General features: G+C 42.0%; 3 protein-coding genes across 7 annotated transcripts in view; 2 read left to right on the forward strand and 1 right to left on the reverse strand.

Annotated features, from left to right (window-relative positions):
- Positions 1–242: 242 nt before the first annotated feature.
- RIPPLY3 (ripply transcriptional repressor 3) lies at positions 243–6,163 on the forward strand. Its single transcript, XM_058860008.1, has 4 exons — positions 243–398; positions 1,190–1,262; positions 2,073–2,140; positions 2,946–6,163. The coding sequence occupies exons 1-4, from the start codon at positions 325–327 to the stop codon at positions 3,109–3,111; spliced, it is 381 nt and encodes a 126-aa protein (XP_058715991.1). The 5' UTR covers positions 243–324; the 3' UTR covers positions 3,112–6,163.
- Positions 1,768–11,618, reverse strand: PIGP (phosphatidylinositol glycan anchor biosynthesis class P). 4 transcript variants are annotated; one of them, XR_009279947.1, is made up of 8 exons: positions 11,359–11,618; positions 10,390–10,462; positions 9,815–9,933; positions 9,480–9,559; positions 7,919–7,974; positions 7,489–7,565; positions 2,273–2,324; positions 1,768–2,159 (listed from the first exon to the last, which is right to left on the reverse strand). XR_009279947.1 is itself a non-coding variant. In XM_058859955.1 (7 exons), exons 1-6 carry the CDS (start codon positions 11,438–11,440, stop codon positions 7,520–7,522), a joined length of 456 nt encoding a protein of 151 aa, XP_058715938.1. In that variant the 5' UTR covers positions 11,441–11,618; the 3' UTR covers positions 2,930–3,052; positions 7,489–7,519. The 4 variants fall into 4 exon arrangements, 2 of the variants coding, with proteins under 2 accessions (XP_058715938.1, XP_058715942.1); XR_009279967.1 differs by lacking the exon at positions 7,919–7,974 and having other exon boundaries at positions 1,774–2,159; XM_058859955.1 differs by lacking the exons at positions 1,768–2,159; positions 2,273–2,324 and adding an exon at positions 2,930–3,052.
- A 129-nt stretch (positions 11,619–11,747) lies between these two features.
- Positions 11,748–18,500, forward strand: part of TTC3 (tetratricopeptide repeat domain 3) — a 47,020-nt gene continuing 40,267 nt past the window's right edge. For both annotated transcript variants that reach the window (XM_058859769.1, XM_058859756.1), the window contains exons 1-4: positions 11,748–11,801; positions 14,430–14,515; positions 16,566–16,611; positions 17,713–17,845. In XM_058859769.1, the coding sequence (XP_058715752.1) occupies positions 14,441–14,515; positions 16,566–16,611; positions 17,713–17,845 (254 nt within the window). In that variant the 5' untranslated portion in view covers positions 11,748–11,801; positions 14,430–14,440. The remainder of the gene's footprint in view (positions 11,802–14,429; positions 14,516–16,565; positions 16,612–17,712; positions 17,846–18,500) is intronic.

The raw sequence follows: 18,500 nt of genomic DNA on the forward strand, positions 1-18,500 counted from the left end.
AGATAAATTGGATAAATGGGTGTTGTATCCCGTGGGATTTGCTAACCAAAAATTAACAAAACCCCTCTGTTTCCCTGGAATTGCTGTCCCTGGAACAGCCTCCAAGGTGAGAGCCTGTCCTACCTTTAAACTGCTTGGAAAATCCTCTCCTTAAGGACATTTCCCTGCTTTTACCCTGTTTGTTTTAGGTGAGATCCTTGGGAAGTTCTCCCAGAGGAGGGGCTCAGAGCCTCTCCCAGGTTTTGGAGCATCTTTTACTGTGTTTGTTTTAGGTGAGATCCTTGGGAAGTTCTCCCAGAGGAGGGGCTCAGAGCACCCAAATCCATGGAGGGAGCAGCTGGGAGCCGCTCCCGGGATTCCCAGCATCTCCTGCCGCAGCCAGGGCAGCACCTGGGCAGGTAAGGCAGGAACAGGGAGGCTTTTCCACCTTGGGAATCAACAACTGTGAGTATGGGATTATTCCACTGACTAGAAACCTAAAAACATTTGTCAACTTCGGGAGTAAAGGGAAAAATATATTTCTGAAAGTGTTCCTCGTTATTTTGTTTTGCTGAAACTTCCTCCTTTGAAGTCAGTACTTCAGAACTAAAATTAAGGTTGTGATAACCTTATTATTATCATTTTTGTGTTTATTTGAAGGCACTTTTCCATTTCTCCAGCTGGATCTATTGCAGAGCAACAGAGATGGAAAATCCTGGTGGAAAGAGCATCCAGAGTCGTGGTGACCCCACCAAAAAAAGGCAGCCACGGCACCCAGTGCTCCATCTGCTCCCTCGGGCTAATGGGATCAGATTGTCCCCCTTGGATTAATGCTGGAGCTGCTGCCTCAAAAAAATCACCAGGCACACAGGGGATCTGTCAGAGGGGCAGGGAGAGATAGTTTGGGGGTTTTCTAAAGAAATAAAAAGATTTCAGCGTTATTTAAAGCATCTCAAGTTCTCTCGGAGCTGTGAGATCCCAAAGGGAAAAGAGCCCTTGGTGAAAAATGGGCCAGAGGGTGGCTGGGGTGTGGGGAGAAACCAAATACTGCCAGAAAAATCCGATTTACTAAATGAAAATGCTCTCAGGGATGCACGGGGTGGGATTTTGGGAGGTCTGTGCAGGGCCAGGAGTTTGGTTTCCATGATCCTGGTGGTCCCTCCCAGCTCAGGATATTCCATGATTCCATTGTATCCTGATTTTCCAGCAGCTCTGCCCTGTGGAGGCCCTGGATGCTCCCAGCAAGGGATGGGGAAACCATGGAGAACCAACAAATGATGAGAGCAAATTCCAGGGGAAATAATCCTTGTGGAAAAGCAGGAATTGAACATGGGAATCCAGGCTTGGTCAGTTCCTCATTTGTTCTTTCAAGCATTTCTTTAGAGTTGGAAAACATGATTTAAATTAGTGCTCTGTGCATGGTGAGGGTTGAAAGTATCTCTAATTTTTTGTTAGATATAGAATTATTATAAATTCTTCTTAATAAATCATTAATATATTTAATTTAGTAATAATAATGTAATAATAATTTATATTACAATATAATATCAAGAGCTGCAGAAACAACTGCTTACTCCACACAACCCTCATTTTATCAGCACTTTATATTTGCTTAATTATATATATGTATATAAAAGTATAACCTCAGTTTGAAATCTCCAGGCATAGTCTGGATGTGATATTTTGTATATAGGCAGAGTTTAAGTGAAAATGACTTTTAAAAACATGTTTTCATGTGCATAATTTTATTTCTTGGGTTTTTTGGGAGGGATGTTGCTATAAGTAAACCACTGAGGAAATCAACAGAAAACTGAATTTTAAAGTAACTCTTCCTGGCTTTGACATGTGATTTTTAGTTTTACTTGCTTGGGTGGGAAGGCTGAAAGAACAAAAACAGAGATTGAGGCACGATCAACAAAGGTCCTGAGGTTTTATTTTTAGGAGAACAGACCCACAGTGATGATGTCAAGAATTCCACTTAGAGGAAAAAGCAAACAAAGCAACATCAGTGTGGGATTCTCCAGCTACCTAAAGAAAATAAGTGAAATCTTCATTTTGAGTCCATTCTAATTAATAAATGTGTCTCTTTCCAGCCAGAATTGGATGGTCAAGTGATAAATTGTGCATCAAAAGGAGCTCTGGGGTTCCAGCATCCAGTGAGGTGAGTTCAGTCCTGTCACCTGAGACAGGAAAAGTGACAAAAACAAAAAAAAGGGTGAAACTCCTTCCTTCTCATGAGAAGGATCAGTTTGTCCCTGGAAAATCTCATTTTAGTAACAATTTAATTACTCACCAAACTGCACAGATTTTTATCCCTCAGCAAAGATGCCCAGGCTGAACAGAGCCTGAAAAAGATGAAAATAAGAAAAAGTAATTTAAAAACCTCAAATTTTCACCTCAACAAATTTATAAATTTACATTTATTGCTCCCTAAGCCCAAATTAATGGGAACAGCTGCTAATGGAGTGGGATTGGTTCAGATTTGAGGTTTCTTTAATTTGCTCTTGAGTAAAAGCTGAACTCCAGGTAAAGCTTTTGAAGGTTGGAGGGCTGATAAGGGTTTTCACCAATGGAGGAGGAAAATCCATGGAGTATCCCTGTTCTTTACAAGCATTTGTTATAAAAGCTGTGGCATCTGAAATTCTGTGTGACCTTAATTAAAGTCAGATTTCACTGGGAATTGGCCAAAGAGAAACCGGTATTTTAGTACAAAACATGATTTTAATACAAAACAATGTGGATTTGGAAATAAATAAATCAATCTACACCTCCACCTGGAGACACAAAATCCACCAAAATCAACCTCTGTACCTCAGGCCACCAACCCCAACCTGACCCTGGTATCCTGATCCTAATTCTAGAATTAATTAATTTAAAAATAAGTTATTAAAACTTCAAGCTAGATTGGATGGACAAATGTTGCACTGTTGAACTTTTTCTCTTACAATGTGTTTTCTTCTTCTCAGGCTTTATTTGCCCAAATCCAAATCCCAGAAGTTTCTTGCTAACATTGGAGAGAAGGTTCTGGCCAGTTTTCCTGTCCAAGCCACAATTCACTTCTACAATGATGATGCTGAGGAAGAGGAGGAAGAAGTGAGCCCTGAGAGACCCAGAATCCACATTAAAAAATGAAGAATTTAAAAAAGAACTGTCAGGACTGGATGGACAAACATCTGACCAAACAGAAATACAGCAGAGCTCAAAAATAAACTATTTATAATTCTCTTTCCAAGGAAAATGAGTCAAAGCACTGGAAAATGGGAGGAAATCCTTTTGTGTTTTGAGAGACTCTCAAATAAAACCCTGAAGCTGAACAAAATATTTAAATCAGATTTCTTTCAGGAACACAGATAAAGAACATGGAGAACATTGTACTGAGTCATTATTTTAAACACTGAAGCCCTGAGAAAGTGAAAATTGCATTGATTATGAGGCTGAATAATGTAAAGTACAGCCCCAAAATAACCCAAAGGCTTGGAAACACACTGAAATTAGGCAAGGAATTATTTCAAATGCAGAGTTTGTTGCTTTTTGGCCCCATGGGATTGATTTGTTCTGCTAAAAATGCTGAATGCCCAGCTGGCCCCATCCACTCCCAGTACAACTCACAAGTTCTAACCAACATTTGTGATATTTTCTGGGGTTCTGCCATTCTCTTGTTATCAGATTTTCCCCTCTGTAAACTTTTTCGAGTCAGAAAATAATGTCAGTCTCGATTAAAAACCACAATTTAATTTAATGCCACATTAAAACTTGCATTATGTGGCACCTGGTTGCCTTCCCCACAATGTTTTTTATTCTCAGAGAGTTTCTCAACACTTTCCTTGCTACCAGCACCTTTAAATACCTCAAGGATTAACTATTTGTCCCCACTATATTTAATTTTTTTTTTAATATTTAATGTGCCTTAATCCAACCAAAACTTCCCTGGTTTCCCCAGAGACAAAGCAAATGCAGAATTGCAGATTTTTGACCTTTCCTGCACCTCTGGTGATTGTGGGATAAGGTTTTCAGAGAGTTTTCAGAACCCCTTCAAGTGTGTGGCAGCTCCTCCTCTCAAAGGAGGCAAACAAAGGGAGTGTCACACATTTTAGATCTGGAAAAATTCAGATTCCAAATGAATCAACCTATTAGAATGAAGGATTTTCCTGAAGATCTTCACTTGCCAACTCAACAGAGGATCATTAATTAAATTTACACCAGGAGACATCCTGTCCTCTAGGGAATGACAAGAATCTGTTGAAATTGAAACCACAGAGTGACAAAGGAAAATAAATTCAGCTTTTAGATTCATTTCCACATCTCCCCTTCCAAACACATGACACTAAAACCCAGATAATTTAAGGTATTTCACAAGATAGCCTAAAATAATTTATGCTTCAGCTTCCTCATATTATAAGTGAATATTATATTATTGGCTTTTCACAAATATTATAATGAATGTTATATGTATAAGGTTAGAAAACGTTGTTGTATTAATACAGTTTATTTTATTTCTGTTATTGATGAAACTTTGAAATAGTGGTATAATACACATATATATTAGGCTATAACATGATATTAGAGCACAGATTACTTTTGTTTATATAACCCAGGGACTGAAAAGACAATCAGAGACCTCCCTGCATTATTAAGATTATTTTGTCCTCCAAGAGAAGGATTTATTGCACCTGGTATAGGAGGATATAAAACCCAGTGGTGCCAAGAAGATTGATCAGTTGGGAAGGGGGCAAGGTAAAAACCAAAGGAACATCAAAAAACTTAAGAAGAATGTTTGAATATGTATGAGAATTTATAGATATGTAGTGGGGTTCTGTTTTTAAGGGACAATCCTTTGTTAGTTAGGTGAATGCAGAGACACCCAGCCATATCTGTATATTTCACTTTATTTCATCTCCTAATTGTCTTTCTATGAAACTTTTAAATTCTGTATAAAAATACGTGAACCTCGTTTTTCACATTCATTATTTAATCTGCAGCAGAAGCAAACAGAAAAGCATCCAGGATGATTTCACTGCTCTGTGATGACCCATTGCACACACAGAAAATGCACTGAGCTCCCTTCCCAGCTCATTAATAATTAATAATTAAGAGAAGCCCCAAATTGAACTGGTGCAGCATCTCTGTGATTCAGCTGCAGGCAACTTTCAGTTCCCACTTCACAATCCCACCCCAAAGTCAGAGTGACCTCAGAACCATCCATCATTTACAGGAAAAAGGTAACAAAGCATCCCCAAAATGAGTTTATGGTGAGTTTAGCACTTCAAAGGCACGGCTGGAAGCAGATTAAATTCTTGGCTCAGGTCTCTGTGCCACAAAACCCTTCCCTTGGGATTTCAACAGCTGCAACACTGCCAGTAAATGCTACTTTCATTTTCCATTCCCTAAAATGATGGCAGCAAAAAGCAACTTTTTTGTTCCCTGGTACAGGGATGCCTCCACAACACCTCTACAATTTCAGATTCCTGTTGTATGAAAAATCATCATTAAAGCTGATTTTCAAGAAGCCTCGAATTCAGCTTCCAGGAGCTTTTAAGAGAAGCTCTGAAGGATACAAATATCCAAGGGAAGCACATCCTTGCATGCCACTGAGGTGTGTATTTTCTAAATATGACACAGGATTAATTTGGATTAAAAGAACTACCACAGGATTTTTTTTTCCCCCTAAATTACATTTACACAGGGAGAATGACAAACAGCAGCAGAACTGAGCAAAGGCAATATTCCCAACAGCAGCTTTTTGAGCTCCAGAGACAAAATCCACCCAATTCACTGAAACATTTCCTATTTAATGTTATTTATTCTGCATTGGCTTCATCTATCAGCTGCTTTTTATCCACAGCACAGCATCCCAACAAAACTGACTTTGGCAACCCCTCTGGAAGGGAACTGGCAGAACAAAATGAAATCTTTCCAAAGCTTTCTCCTCAGAATACAGTTCAGTTCCTGAGCAGAGAGATACAAAACCCCCCATTCATCCCAGCTGGGTGAAAGCTGACTGGAAATCCAACAGGAATTGAATCAAACATTTCAGCAACTCAGGCTCAAGAAAGGCAATCAAAACACATTTACACAAGATCAGACAAACATTTTGTTCCTAAAGCAGAAACATTTCATGGTTTCTATCCACAAATGAAACTGAAGTTCCCAGAAACTTGTTGCATTTTTTAATGTTTATAGACCCCCTAGCACAGATGTGTCCCAGGATGAACATTTAATATTAATATTAATATTAATATTAATATTAATATTAATATTAATATTAATATTGCAGCTTTCTATTTTGTATCAGAGGGTCTTGCTCCTGTTCTCCCCCTGCCCAACCACAGTGGGTGTTTGAGATGCTCCAGTCGAGCTGACAGAATTCCTTATGCTCCAAGTAATTTTGGAGTGGTCTGGACAATGCTTTAGAGAACAGCAATCTGCTTAACTCAAGGGAAATCATGGAATGGTTTGGGTTGGGAGGGACCTTAAAGCTCATCCCGAGGGCAGGGACATCTTCCACTATCCCAGATTTCTCCAAGCCCCAATGTCCAGCCTGGCCTTGGGCACTGCCAGGGATCCAGGGACAGCCACAGCTGCTCTGGGAAACATTTTCCAGTGCCTCAGCACCCTCACTTAAAGAATTTCTCCTTAATATCCCATCTAACCCTACTTTCTGTCAGTTTGAAGCCATTCCCTGGCTCCTGGCAATTCCTGCAGCCCTTGGCAATTGTCTCTCTCCAGCTTTCCTGGGGCTCCTTCAGGCCCTGCAAGGCCACCCTGAGCTCAGCCCAAAGCTTCTCCTGGCCAGGCTGAACAATGGCAGCTGTGCCAGCCTTTCCTGCCAGCAGAGCTGCTCCATCCCTTGGAGCATCCTCACAGTCCATGTTTTCATCATCCTTCCCTTTTCATGCCAAGATGGAAAGAAGAGACCCAAATTTAGCAGGCACAGCCCAATTCCATCGGATCCCAGGCAATGACCTCAGTTATTTGATGGTGACACAAATTCCCACACAATTCCCTTCCTATCCCCCCTGGGGGAATCCTGCCCCACCAGATGATTTTCACAGCAAGATCTGTAAAATATCATCCATCCCCAACAGGCTCCAGGAGAACCCAAAAAAGTGCATTTAAATACAAAACTGAAGTTTCACCCCTGCCTTTATTCCAGCAGGGACAGTGCAGTGGATTGAACTCCACCAGCAGTGCCAGCACTAAGGCAGAAAGGTGAAAATCAGGGCAAATTTAGGTTTTTTTGCCTTTTATTTATTTAGTTTCCCCTCAGACTCTGAGAAGAATGGACACCTGACACCCAAGGATGTTTTGTAAAGAGAGGCACCACCGTTCAATCATGTGAGGGATTTTTTTTAACTCAATACCTAATGCAAAATTTATATAAATCTACAGGAAAAAAAACCTCCTCTCCTCTTTGCAGAGCTGTGTATCTTCTTAATCACAGTCACAGGCAAGACCTGTGGTTCCCAAATCCCCCAAAATACGATTTTTAACCCTCAAACCCCACATTACCTGGTTTTATTTTGCTCCCAGAGGCAATTTCTCAAGTGTCAAACGTGCCCAAGTTGAAGAAAAGGTCACCAGGGCGTCTTTGAAGCAGCAGTGAGAGAAAAGCAAAGATTGAGTTTCATCCCTGCGAGTTTTCCTGGAACAAACAGCCCCCCTTGGCCTCCTCACTGTTGGTTCTCCCATAATTGTGGGGTCTACAGAGAAATTAAATTCATCACTGATCCCCCAAGGTTTAAATCCTCCAATTTGTGTTTTCTCAGGGCATTTTCCAGTAGTTTTCCTTGATCCTGAAGGGATTTGGGCATCCCTAAAAAGGGACTGAATTAATCCTTCCATCAAATGATCCCAAACCTGGCCTTCACTCGTTATCACCTCGGAATTCCAAATAAAGGGTGGAAAACACACAGGGAAAAAAAAAAATTATAGTCAATACTTCAATGTCTGGAATGGGATTGGAGGAGTGACAAAAGAGTAAACACATCTTTGTGTCTGCTGGGCATAAAATCATGATTTAATGGAAATGATATAATTAATGAAAATAATTAAAATTAGTAAAAGGACAGCATCGTGGCAGGGTTGAGAAACAACAGCAAAATAAACCCTGAAGCTTCATTAATGAGTTAAATTTTACCACACAAATCAATGCTGCTCTAATTTAGACACAAATTAATTTTTATACAATGCCCCCAGGTGCCAATACACCTAAAATTCACTATTTCCAAATGAAATATTCAAAACCATTTATTTCCTTCAATAAGGAGGAGTTTTAATCCTACCTGGAATACCAAATATAGAGATTTTTCCTTCAAATTAGGCAGAAAACCCAACCAACTACAGATTTATATTTATATCAAAGTGATTGGTACCAAGCCTTAAAACTTTCCAGAGCAACTGATGATCATGGTGACAGATTTCAAAAGAATTGGCCTATGATTTTTCACACAAATCCTCAAAAATTTATTTTCTTTTAATGAAATAATAACATTTTTACCTAAATTCTCTGCTGCAGTTGGTTACAGGCTTCATAAATTATCAATTCTGTAACTAATCTTAAATATATTTAATTAAAGATTAATTATATAATGATATCATTAATATAACTATTCACTGGGCCTAAAGAACATTGAGTCCTGGAGATAACTGCATTTGTGACACTTGGGAGAAAGGAGATAAACAACAACAACAACAAAAAAAAGTGAAATTCACTGTTTAAAAAAACATCTGAACCACTTAACCTTGGGATTTAACAGCATGGACCTGCCAGTTCCTGAATTTCCAGCTATTTCCTTAACAATATTCTTAAAAATAAGTTTAAAAAAGTAATTTCAAGACTTGTTTCAGCAAATCTTCACAGCCCACCTTTATTTAATGTTCTGGTAACTCAGTAAATCTGATAATTTTGGGGGGTGGGGGATCAGTAGATTTGGCTGAATAAAGAATTGTGTGAAGGAAAATGGAGTGTTATACACCTTAACCCAGGAGAAATCTCCCAGAACCACAGGAAAATGATGAACATGGAGAAATCAACCACATTTTTCTAATATTTACAAAGGCAAATAATATATTTACAACACAAACACTTCCAATTAATAATTTAAAAAGATCCCCAAGCGTCTGACTGCACAAAACACATTTTCTCTCCCTGAATTGCAAGAGAAATGGAAATAACTCTGTCCAAAAGCTGCTTTTTTTTCCCCTCTCAGAGGGGAAGTCCAAGCAGAAAGCTTCAAGTAACAGAACACTTTTAAACCTACTTTTTTAAATTCTTACAGAATAACCAGATAAATTATTGGGGCATAATTCTCACAGCAATTCAGAGTATGAAGGTGCATATTAATAATAATAATTGAAAAAATATTTTTTAACTTTTTAACTGTTTTTAGTTTTAAACTGTCCCTCTTTAAGTTTGATTAATTCTCTGTTCACACAGATTTTAGTAACAACTATCTGCTATTGCAGATCCCTTTTTCAGGGAGGAAGAACATCCTGTTGACCTCACTGATGGGAATATCCCTCAGAGCTGGAATTGCCTCCTCTTGGAATTTCTTCTGCTGCTGCTTTTTTGCAAAGTTATCTACAAAAGATAAGGAGAACATTTCATGGCTTCCAGATCCTTTTCTCCCAAAAATATTATATATATAAATATTACATTTAGATTATAATCATATAATGCAACACAACAAATTTAGCTACTTTAAAGGATGCTGAAAACCCCACCAGGACTTCCAAGAACTCAAATATTTAAAGGCTTAAAATTTGGGGTTTATTCTCTACAGATTTCCAGAATTCCCAGTGAAGGATTAAACTTTTAAATAAGCAGTAAAATTACCTGTGATGGTGTGAGTGGAGTTGAGCGGAGCTGTGCTCATCATGTTAATCCCAAAAAGCAAAATATACCCAATTCCCACAGCCACCAGGAGATAAACTGGCAGAGCAACTGCCCAGTACCTGAGAAAAAAGGATTTTAAATTTTACATTTAGTAACAAATGCTTAATAATGAATCGGTTTTAATGTTTGGTATTGTATCTGTGATGTGTTTCCCCAAGAGGAAAAGAAACAACACCTCTGATTATGGATCCTGACTCCACTGAAGCTACTGACAGATAAATTCCTTAAAAAAAGGTGTTTATTTTTCAATTATGGCCTGAAGTTTACTGCATTTCCACCAGCAAACTTCCTGAAAACAAAATGCCAAATTTATCTTAAACATCCCAATATTATTTATTTCATGGCACTGCAGAACATTTTCACCATAGCTCCACAAGAAAAAAGCTTCAGAAACATTAAAGCCCTTTATCATCAGGGAAAAATGGATTTAATGCAAGGCCATTATTTAAAAAGAAAAAAAGAGTTTTGTTATTTCACTACAATTAAAATTAAAGAGTTTAATTGGCTGAACTTACTTTTGAGGCCAGTATGTCAGTCCCAGGGAGAACAGCCAAGTTTCAGGAATATAAGCCCAGATCAGGTACAAAACTGCACAACAAAATTAAAAATTAAATACAAAATTAAAAATTAATAACAAAATTAAAAACTCACAGTAAGACTGGCAGTGTTTTAGACTTCCTGAATTATATTTTAACCAAATAAATTTTTATTTAAACCAAAATAACTCTCCCAAAAGACTGCAGAATTTGCCTCTCAGACACAAATCCTGCCCAGCACCTGCTTACACAGGATCAATTTTGTATTTAATATTTAATTTCTGATTTCTTATGCAGACAAGAATTTATTCCAAGTTAAACTGCAGAACAATAAAAGAAAAAAAAATCAACAAAACCACCAAACACCTCAATAAAAAGAAACCAAAGGAATCTGAAGAGTGATAATATTAAAGCAAAATAAAGATCTCATTCTGGTCATTTAATGGGAAGAAAAAACAGGTGGAATTGCAGTGTTTGGGTGGAACTATAATTATATTATAATAATATATAATATTATAAATAATATCGATTTATTATATATATAATGTATATAATATATATATATTATAATAATATAATTATATTCCTGGCAGAGGAGCTGAACCCCCCTGCCCCTCAGCAGGACCCTGCACCTTCTCTTGTTTTCTAAAAAATGTTTTCCACCCTCTCCAACCTGCGATGGATCCCCAGGGAAATGAAGAATCCATCCCAGCAGCAGGGAAAAGCTGATGGATCCCAAAACATTTCCCACTGATGTTGAACGATTAAGTTAATTTTTTCTTTATGTATTATTTTTCGGTATTTGGGTGGGGGAGGCAGCACCGCAAGCACCTGCGGCTCTCGGTGAACGTGAGGAGAACATTCCCAGTGGGACTGGAAAAGCGATGGAAAAGGGGAAAGCAGCAAAGCAGCGCTGCGGGGTGATGGATCCAGCCCCGGGATACTCACTGAAGCCAAACCACGAGCCCAGAAAAAGCGCAAATCCATAGATTGCCCTTTCTGGCAGCGGGGCCGGAGAGTTCTCCACCATCCTCGGCTCTTCCCCTTTAACTTGGCGGGGAGGGCGGAGAACGGGATCCGAGGGGATCGGAGATTTCCCGGGAAGCTCCTCCCTCCCTCACCCCCGCGCCGGGCTCTGCCCCTTCGCTCTCCAGAGCTGGGACAGCAGGAGGAGGAGGAGGAGGAGGAGGAGGAGGAGGAGGAGGAGGAGGAGGAGGAAGGGGAGGAAGGCGCTCCCTACCCCCGCTCCCACATCCGCCTCCGCCCCGCCCGCATCCGGCCGCGCGCGCAGGCGCAAGCCCCGCTGATTGGCCGCGGCTCATGACGTCAGAGGGCGGGGCACTCTGAGGCGGCGGGAGCGGCGGTGGCGGCGGCGCAGCGGGAGCGGAGCGGTGAGAGCGGGATGAGGGGCTGGATACCGGGATGAGGGGCTGGATACCGGGATGAGGGGCTGGATACCGGGATATGGGGCTGGATACCGGGATGAGGGGCTGGATACCGGGATGAGGGGCTGGATACCGGGATGAGGGGCTGGATACCGGGATATGGGGCTGGATACCGGGATGAGGGGCTGGATACCGGGATATGGGGCTGGATACCGGGATGAGGGGCTGGATACCGGGATATGGGGCTGGATACCGGGATGAGGGGCTGGATACCGGGATGAGGGGCTCGATACCGGGATGAGGGGCTGGATACCGGGATGAGGGACTGGATACCGGGATGAGGGGCTGGATACCGGGATATGGGGCTGGATACCGGGATGAGGGGCTGGATACCGGGATGAGGGGCTGGATACCGGGATGAGGGGCTGGATACCGGGATGAGGGGCTCGATACCGGGATGAGGGGCTGGATACCGGGATGAGGGGCTCGATACCGGGATGAGGGGCTGGATACCGGGATATGGGGCTGGATACCGAGATGAGGGGCTGGATACCGGGATGAGGGGCTGGATACCGAGATGAGGGGCTGGATACCGGGATGAGGGGCTGGATACCGGGATGAGGGGCTGGATACCGGGATGAGGGGCTGGATACCGGGATGAGGGGCTGGATACCGGAATGAGGGGCTCGATACCGGGATGAGGGGCTGGATACCGGGATGAGGGGCTCGATACCGGGATGAGGGGCTCGATACCGGGATGAGGGGATGGATACCGGGATGAGGGGCTGGATACCGGGATGAGGGGCTGGATACCGGGATGAGGGGCTCGATACCGGGATGAGGGGCTGGATACCGGGATGAGGGGCTGGATACCGGGATGAGGGGCTCGATACCGGGATGAGGGGATGGATACCGGGATATGGGGCTGGATACCGGGATATGGGGCTGGATACCGGGATGAGGGGCTGGATACCGGGATGAGGGGCTGGATACCGGGATGAGGGGCTCGATACCGGGATGAGGGGCTGGATACCGGGATGAGGGGCTGGATACCGGGATGGATACCGGGATGGATACCGGGATACGGGGGTGAAGGCACGGAGGGAGGGAGCGGTGGCTGCCCGGCCGCCTTTCCCCGCGCCTCTCTCAGCCCGGGAGCTCCGCTCGCTGCCCGGTTTGTGTCCGGCAGCGTGAGGCGCGCCCCGGGCCCGCCCGAGGCGGAGCGAGCTCCCGTGAGTTCCCCGGGCTCCGACAGGGCTGTGACCGACACCTGAGCGGGGAGCCCGGCGCTTTCCGGGACAGCATGGAGCGGGGGGGAGCTCCGGAGGTGCTGGGACGAGGCGGGGTGTTCGGCATCCCGGGATGCAGTCAGGATCCCGGGATGCAGCCATGATCCCAGGATGCACTCAGGATCCCGGGATGCACTCAGGATCCCAGGATGCAGTCGGGATCCCGGGATGCACTCAGGATCTCGGGATGCAGCCGTGACCCCGGGATGCACTCAGGATCCCGGGATGCACTCAGGATCTCGGGATGCAGCCATGACCCCGGGATGCACTCAGGATCCCGGGATGCACTCAGGATCCCGGGATGCACTCAGGATCTCGGGATGCAGCCATGACCCCGGGATGCACTCAGGATCCCAGGATGCACTCAGGATCCTGGGATGCACTCAGGATCCCAGGATACAGTCGGGATACCGGGATGCACTCAGGATCCCGGGATGCAGTCGGGATCTTGGGATGCACTCAGGATCCTGGGATGCTGCTCCTTGACCCTGCAGGGGGAACCTGCCCCAGTTGCCTGTCAGGGGTGAGGCAGCGCCCCGGCACTTGTGGGGCTGCAGAACAGAGTTGGTCGGTGTGAAAAACAAGGTTCACATATTTTTTTTTTATAGAATTTAAAAGTTTAATAGATAGACAATTAGGAGATAAAATAAAGTAAAATATACATGTATGGCCGGGTGTCTCTGCATTCATCTTACTAACATAGGATTGTCCCTTAAAAACAGAACCCCACCACATATCCATAAATTCTCATACATATTCAAACATTCTTCTTATGTTTTTTGATGTTCCTTTGTTTAGTTTTTACCTTGCCCCCTTCCCAACTGATCAATCTTCTTGGCACCACTGGGTTTTATATCCTCCTATACCGGGTGCATTAAATCCTTCCCTTGGAGGGCTTGGAGGACAAAATAATCTTAATAATGCAGGGAGGTCTCTGATTGTCTTTTCAGTCCCTGGGTTATATAAACAAAAGTAATTTGTGCTCTAATATGTTATAGCCTAATATATATGTGTATTATACCACTATTTCTAAGTTTCATCAATAACAGAAATAAAATAAACTGTATTAATACAATAAAGTTTTCTAACCTTATATATATATAACCTTCATTATAATACTTGTGAAAAGCCAATAATATAATATTCACTTATAACTTTGTCACAAGCCTTTAGCCAGGTTTGGGATGGCTGTTGTGAGCACTGATTCTCCTTTCACAAACACGCAGCTTCCACGAATCCCGAGCAAAGTGGGATTTGGAGGGGGGATCATTTCAAGCGTTGCCCACCTCCTGTTGTTTGCCTCTTGTCTTCCTCTGGTGTATTTCTCATCTTCCCTTTCTCTCAGGGGGATGTGCCATGGCTGACCCTCTGATGAAATCCATCCTGGCAGCCTTGTCTCTTTCTAGAGGTGATCCAGACTTCTTTGCACTGGTAAGTGGGGTTGGAACTGGATTGGAAACTTTGCAGGATGTTCCAGGTGAGTTTTTTACCCGGATCTGGCCCTGGCACAGAGCGTGTGAGGGCACAGCTGTGGCTGCCCTGGATCCCTGGAAGTGTCCAAGGCCAGCTTGGATGGGATTTGGAGCAGCCTGGGACAGTGGAAGGTGTCCCTGCCTGTGGCAGGGGTGCAGTAGGAGGATATTTAAGGTCCCTTCCAACCCAAGTAATTCTGGGATTCTCTGATCCTCTGATCAGATCTCCAGAGTAATTTCCAGCATGATTAACTCTGGGTCCAGGTACCTCACACTGACCATAATTCCAAAATGCCCAGACTGGGGCAGAGCCCAGAACCCTGGTCCCTGTCAGCAGGGCTGGCTGAGGAGGGCAGCTGGGCCAGCTCCTGTCAGCAGAACTTGCCCAGCCTGTTGGTCCAGTGGCCATTCCTGAGGTGCTGCAGCTCAGCCTGACACCTTCAGTCCCTGTCACTGCAGGGCAGTCCGCTTTTGGATCCTGGGATTTCAGCTTTTGGATCCTGTGGTTTCAGCTCTTGGATCCTGGGATTTCAGCTCTTGGATCCTGTGGTTTCAGCTCTTGGATCCTGTGGTTTCAGCTCTGCGCACTGACTGCAGCATTGTCCCTTTGTTGTTCTAATCTCTTCCAATTTTATGTGTTTCTTTGTGCCCAGGAAGGCTCTGCTTATTTAATCCCAGAACCCCAGGCTGGTTTGGGTTGGGAGGGACCTTAGAGCTCATCCTGCCATGGCAGGGACACCTCCCACTGTCCCAGGAGCTCCCAATGTCCAGCCTGGCCTTGGGCACTGCCAGGGATCCAGGGGCAGCCCCAGCTGCTCTGGCAATTCCATCCCAGCCCCTGCCCACCCTGCCAGGGAACAATTCCTGCCCAAGATCCCAAGATCCAGCCCTGCCCTCTGCCACTGGCAGCCATTCCCTGGCTCCTGTGGAATTTTCCCTTTCAGTTACTGCTGTGCTTTTTCTGGATAAACTGCAGCACTTTTCTGCTTCCATACTTCCAGGAATACTTCACTGTTTCTTTTCCCCTTCTTGCTGTTCTTGAGGAATCTCAGAAATCCCAAATTTCCATATCTGTGCTGCTTGTAGAGCTCATCAGGAGTTACTAATTTATCAGTGTGGCCTTTTGTCCTCCCCAGGCTGGAATTAAAAACACAGATAAATTGAATTTCTCCTTTTTTCAAGCTCAGCCTTTCCAAGGGACTGGTACCAGTAGAGCTGTGATTCCATTCAGAATTTATTTATATCAGTGGAGATTTTTGGGGGTGTTTGCTGCTCCCAAAACAAATCTCTTAAAGAGTTATCAGTTGTCTTTCAAGACAAGCTAATTTTAAATCTGAGATGATGTGTTTTTCCCCTCCTGGTTATTGTGTGTCCTGGCCTGTTAAATACATGAATTTTATAATTTGTGCAATTCTGTGAAATGATAATGCAGCATTTCCTGTGATGCAGAGCGTTTATTAAATCACACATTCATGATGTTTGTTAAAATAGCAGACTTTGTAGGGATCTATAAATCAGAATAAATAATTTCTTCTTCAGATTGAGGCGCTCAAATGGGGTTTAAACCCCTTAAAAGTAACATGAAATACTAAATCAACTCTTATTTTGCTGCAGATGGTTTTTTTTAAATACACATTCACTGTCAAAATGTACTTATTATTTTTGATTATTTTTTTAAAAACCTGTATTGCCTTCTTAAACCTTTACATTTAGTCAGGTACTCTTGAACATAATTTTTCTGCCTGATTTTTGAAATATTAATTCCTAGAATCCTCTTTTATTCTGATTGAAAATCTTGTTTCAATGAGTAAAGCTTTTCCTGTCCACCTTAACCTGTGGACATTTTTATAATGGCTATGCAGGTAAACATTCTTTATTATCTCAAAACAAAATGATTTCTTTGTTCCTGGCTTGGGTTTCTGCGTTTGCTTTTTGGCTGTGCAGTACAATAAATGGTAAATATGTAAATATATAACATGTAAATATGTAAATAATGTGTTTATCTTCAGAATCATGGAGCCTTTGGAGAGACAGTGCCACATAATCTTAAAGCAGGTAGGGAAACTAAACCGATATCCTTCCGTTTCTTGGATCTTGGGATTGCTGTTTGATTTGATTTTTCCTTTTTTTGCCTGAAAAAATAGTGCATTATTATTTCTGAGCAGAAGCATTGTTATATTCTGTTACCCTGGGACAATTCTCATCTGTTTCTCCTAATATAACTTAAATATTCAGTAATATTTAAGTTAATTAAATGCAAGCAATTAATGCTGGGAGCATGGAGATTCAAGGCTGGTGCTCTAAAGACAACCTCATGTTGAATTTTTTTAAATTTTTTTTTATTATTATTACTTTTGTAGGGAAGGTTTTGCAGTAATTTATAAGCAAAAACTCCCAGTTGCAGAAAAGCAGGTGGCTCAAATTCAAAACTGTATTTTCTACACAACCCCCTAATTTGTGGGAACTAAGAGATGAACAGGGGTGGAAAGAGAATTTTTGTGTATTTTTATGCATTTTTGTGTATTTTTGTGTATTTTCAGACCCCCAGCTGATGCTGCCCTGCTCTCAGAGTACCACAAGCCACCCCAATAAACTGAATTTCCCTTTCCATTTCCTCCAGAGGACTTGAAGCCACCTCAATGACCCAATTTAATTTTTAATTCCCCTCCATCCCTCCCTGTTCCATGTGGATCCTGGGAAGTGCAGGATGCTCTAGGAGAGCCCTGAACCAGGATGGCTTTTGAGAACAAACCCTGATGGTTTTGTGCCCTGTTGCCCTGCTTTTATTGTCCAGAATAATTCATGGATACAGGTGGGAGAGGCTGAATTTTCCCTGGAAAAGTACATTTGGGTCCAGCCCAGCGAGGAGGCTGCATTTATCCATTTTTATCTTAATTTATCCATTCAGAACACAGGAGTCCAAAGCCTTCCAGCAACTCCTATCCTTAATTCCACATAAATCCCCTCTCCCCCTCCCATTTAAAAACCCCCTCAAGCTGCCAGGTGAGTTCAGAGTCTTCAAATCCCCTTATTTTTTTTTGTCAGGAATAGAAGCTGGAAAAAATCCCAGATTTTAATGTTTATTGGCACTTTGGAATGCCTGAATTGTGCCCTGTAATTCCCATTTTTGTTGTTTTTTTTTTTTTCCCCTTGGAGGAGTTGATCCCTGTGAGGTTTGGTGCAGTCAGCCTGTGGAAAAATTACTGGAATATTGCAACGTGAGCAAAATCAAGTTGTTTTGGTCTGTGTTGTTCACCAGGCGAAGCATTTCCTTTCTAGATGAATTTCAGTGAGTATCCACATTTTCCAAGGGGTTTTCCTCCAAATCTTCCCACTTTTCCTTGTGCCCTGTCAGAATTCCTTGGGTGCTTCCAGTAGGGCTCAAAGTGGTGCAAAAATGTTGGAATTGGTTGAGGTCATAAGTTCTTGAATCCACAGGAAAAAAAGACAAAAAAACCAAACATATTTATATTTAGACTGAGTTCCTGAAGTTTTGTATCTTTGGGAAGCTGAAGTTTGGAATCTTTGGGAAGCTGAAGTTTGGAATCTTTGGGAAGCTGAAGTTTGGAATCTTTGGGAAGCTGAAGTTTGGAGGGGATTTCAGTGTTTATGTAGATGCTGACATTTCAAAAGCAGCAAAATATTTTAAAATTATTTTTACTGAATTATTTTTACTTAATTATTTTTATTGAATTATTTTTATTGAATTATTTATATTTAATTACTCATATTTAATTATTTATATTTAATTATTTTAAAATTATTTTTACTTAATTATTTTTATTGAATTATTTTATTGAATTCTTTATATTTAATTCTTTATATTTAATTACTTATATTTAATTATTTATATTTAATTATTTTAAAATTATTTTTATTTAATTGTTTTTATTTAACTTTTTTTAAACATTCTTTCATTTTTTTAAAAATATTGTCTTCTTTTT

Source organism: Poecile atricapillus, chromosome 1 (assembly GCF_030490865.1).
Source record: "Poecile atricapillus isolate bPoeAtr1 chromosome 1, bPoeAtr1.hap1, whole genome shotgun sequence".
Classification (NCBI taxonomy): Eukaryota; Metazoa; Chordata; class Aves; order Passeriformes; family Paridae; genus Poecile; species Poecile atricapillus.

Bases quoted from the DNA above. Each gene is read 5' to 3' on its own strand.
- PIGP (XM_058859955.1), bottom strand. From the start codon at position 11,440: ATGGTGGAGAACTCTCCGGCCCCGCTGCCAGAAAGGGCAATCTATGGA. The intron at 9,560-9,814 runs GTAATTTTACTG...TATCTTTTGTAG, and splicing joins CTCCACTCACACCATCACAG to ATAACTTTGCAAAAAAGCAG. The intron at 7,566-7,918 runs GTATTGACTATA...GCTGCTTCAAAG, and splicing joins ATCCCATTCCAGACATTGAA to ACGCCCTGGTGACCTTTTCT.
- RIPPLY3 (XM_058860008.1), top strand. From the start codon at position 325: ATGGAGGGAGCAGCTGGGAGCCGCTCCCGGGATTCCCAGCATCTCCTG. The intron at 399-1,189 runs GTAAGGCAGGAA...ATTTTCCAGCAG, and splicing joins CCAGGGCAGCACCTGGGCAG to CTCTGCCCTGTGGAGGCCCT. The intron at 1,263-2,072 runs GCAAATTCCAGG...GTCTCTTTCCAG, and splicing joins AGAACCAACAAATGATGAGA to CCAGAATTGGATGGTCAAGT.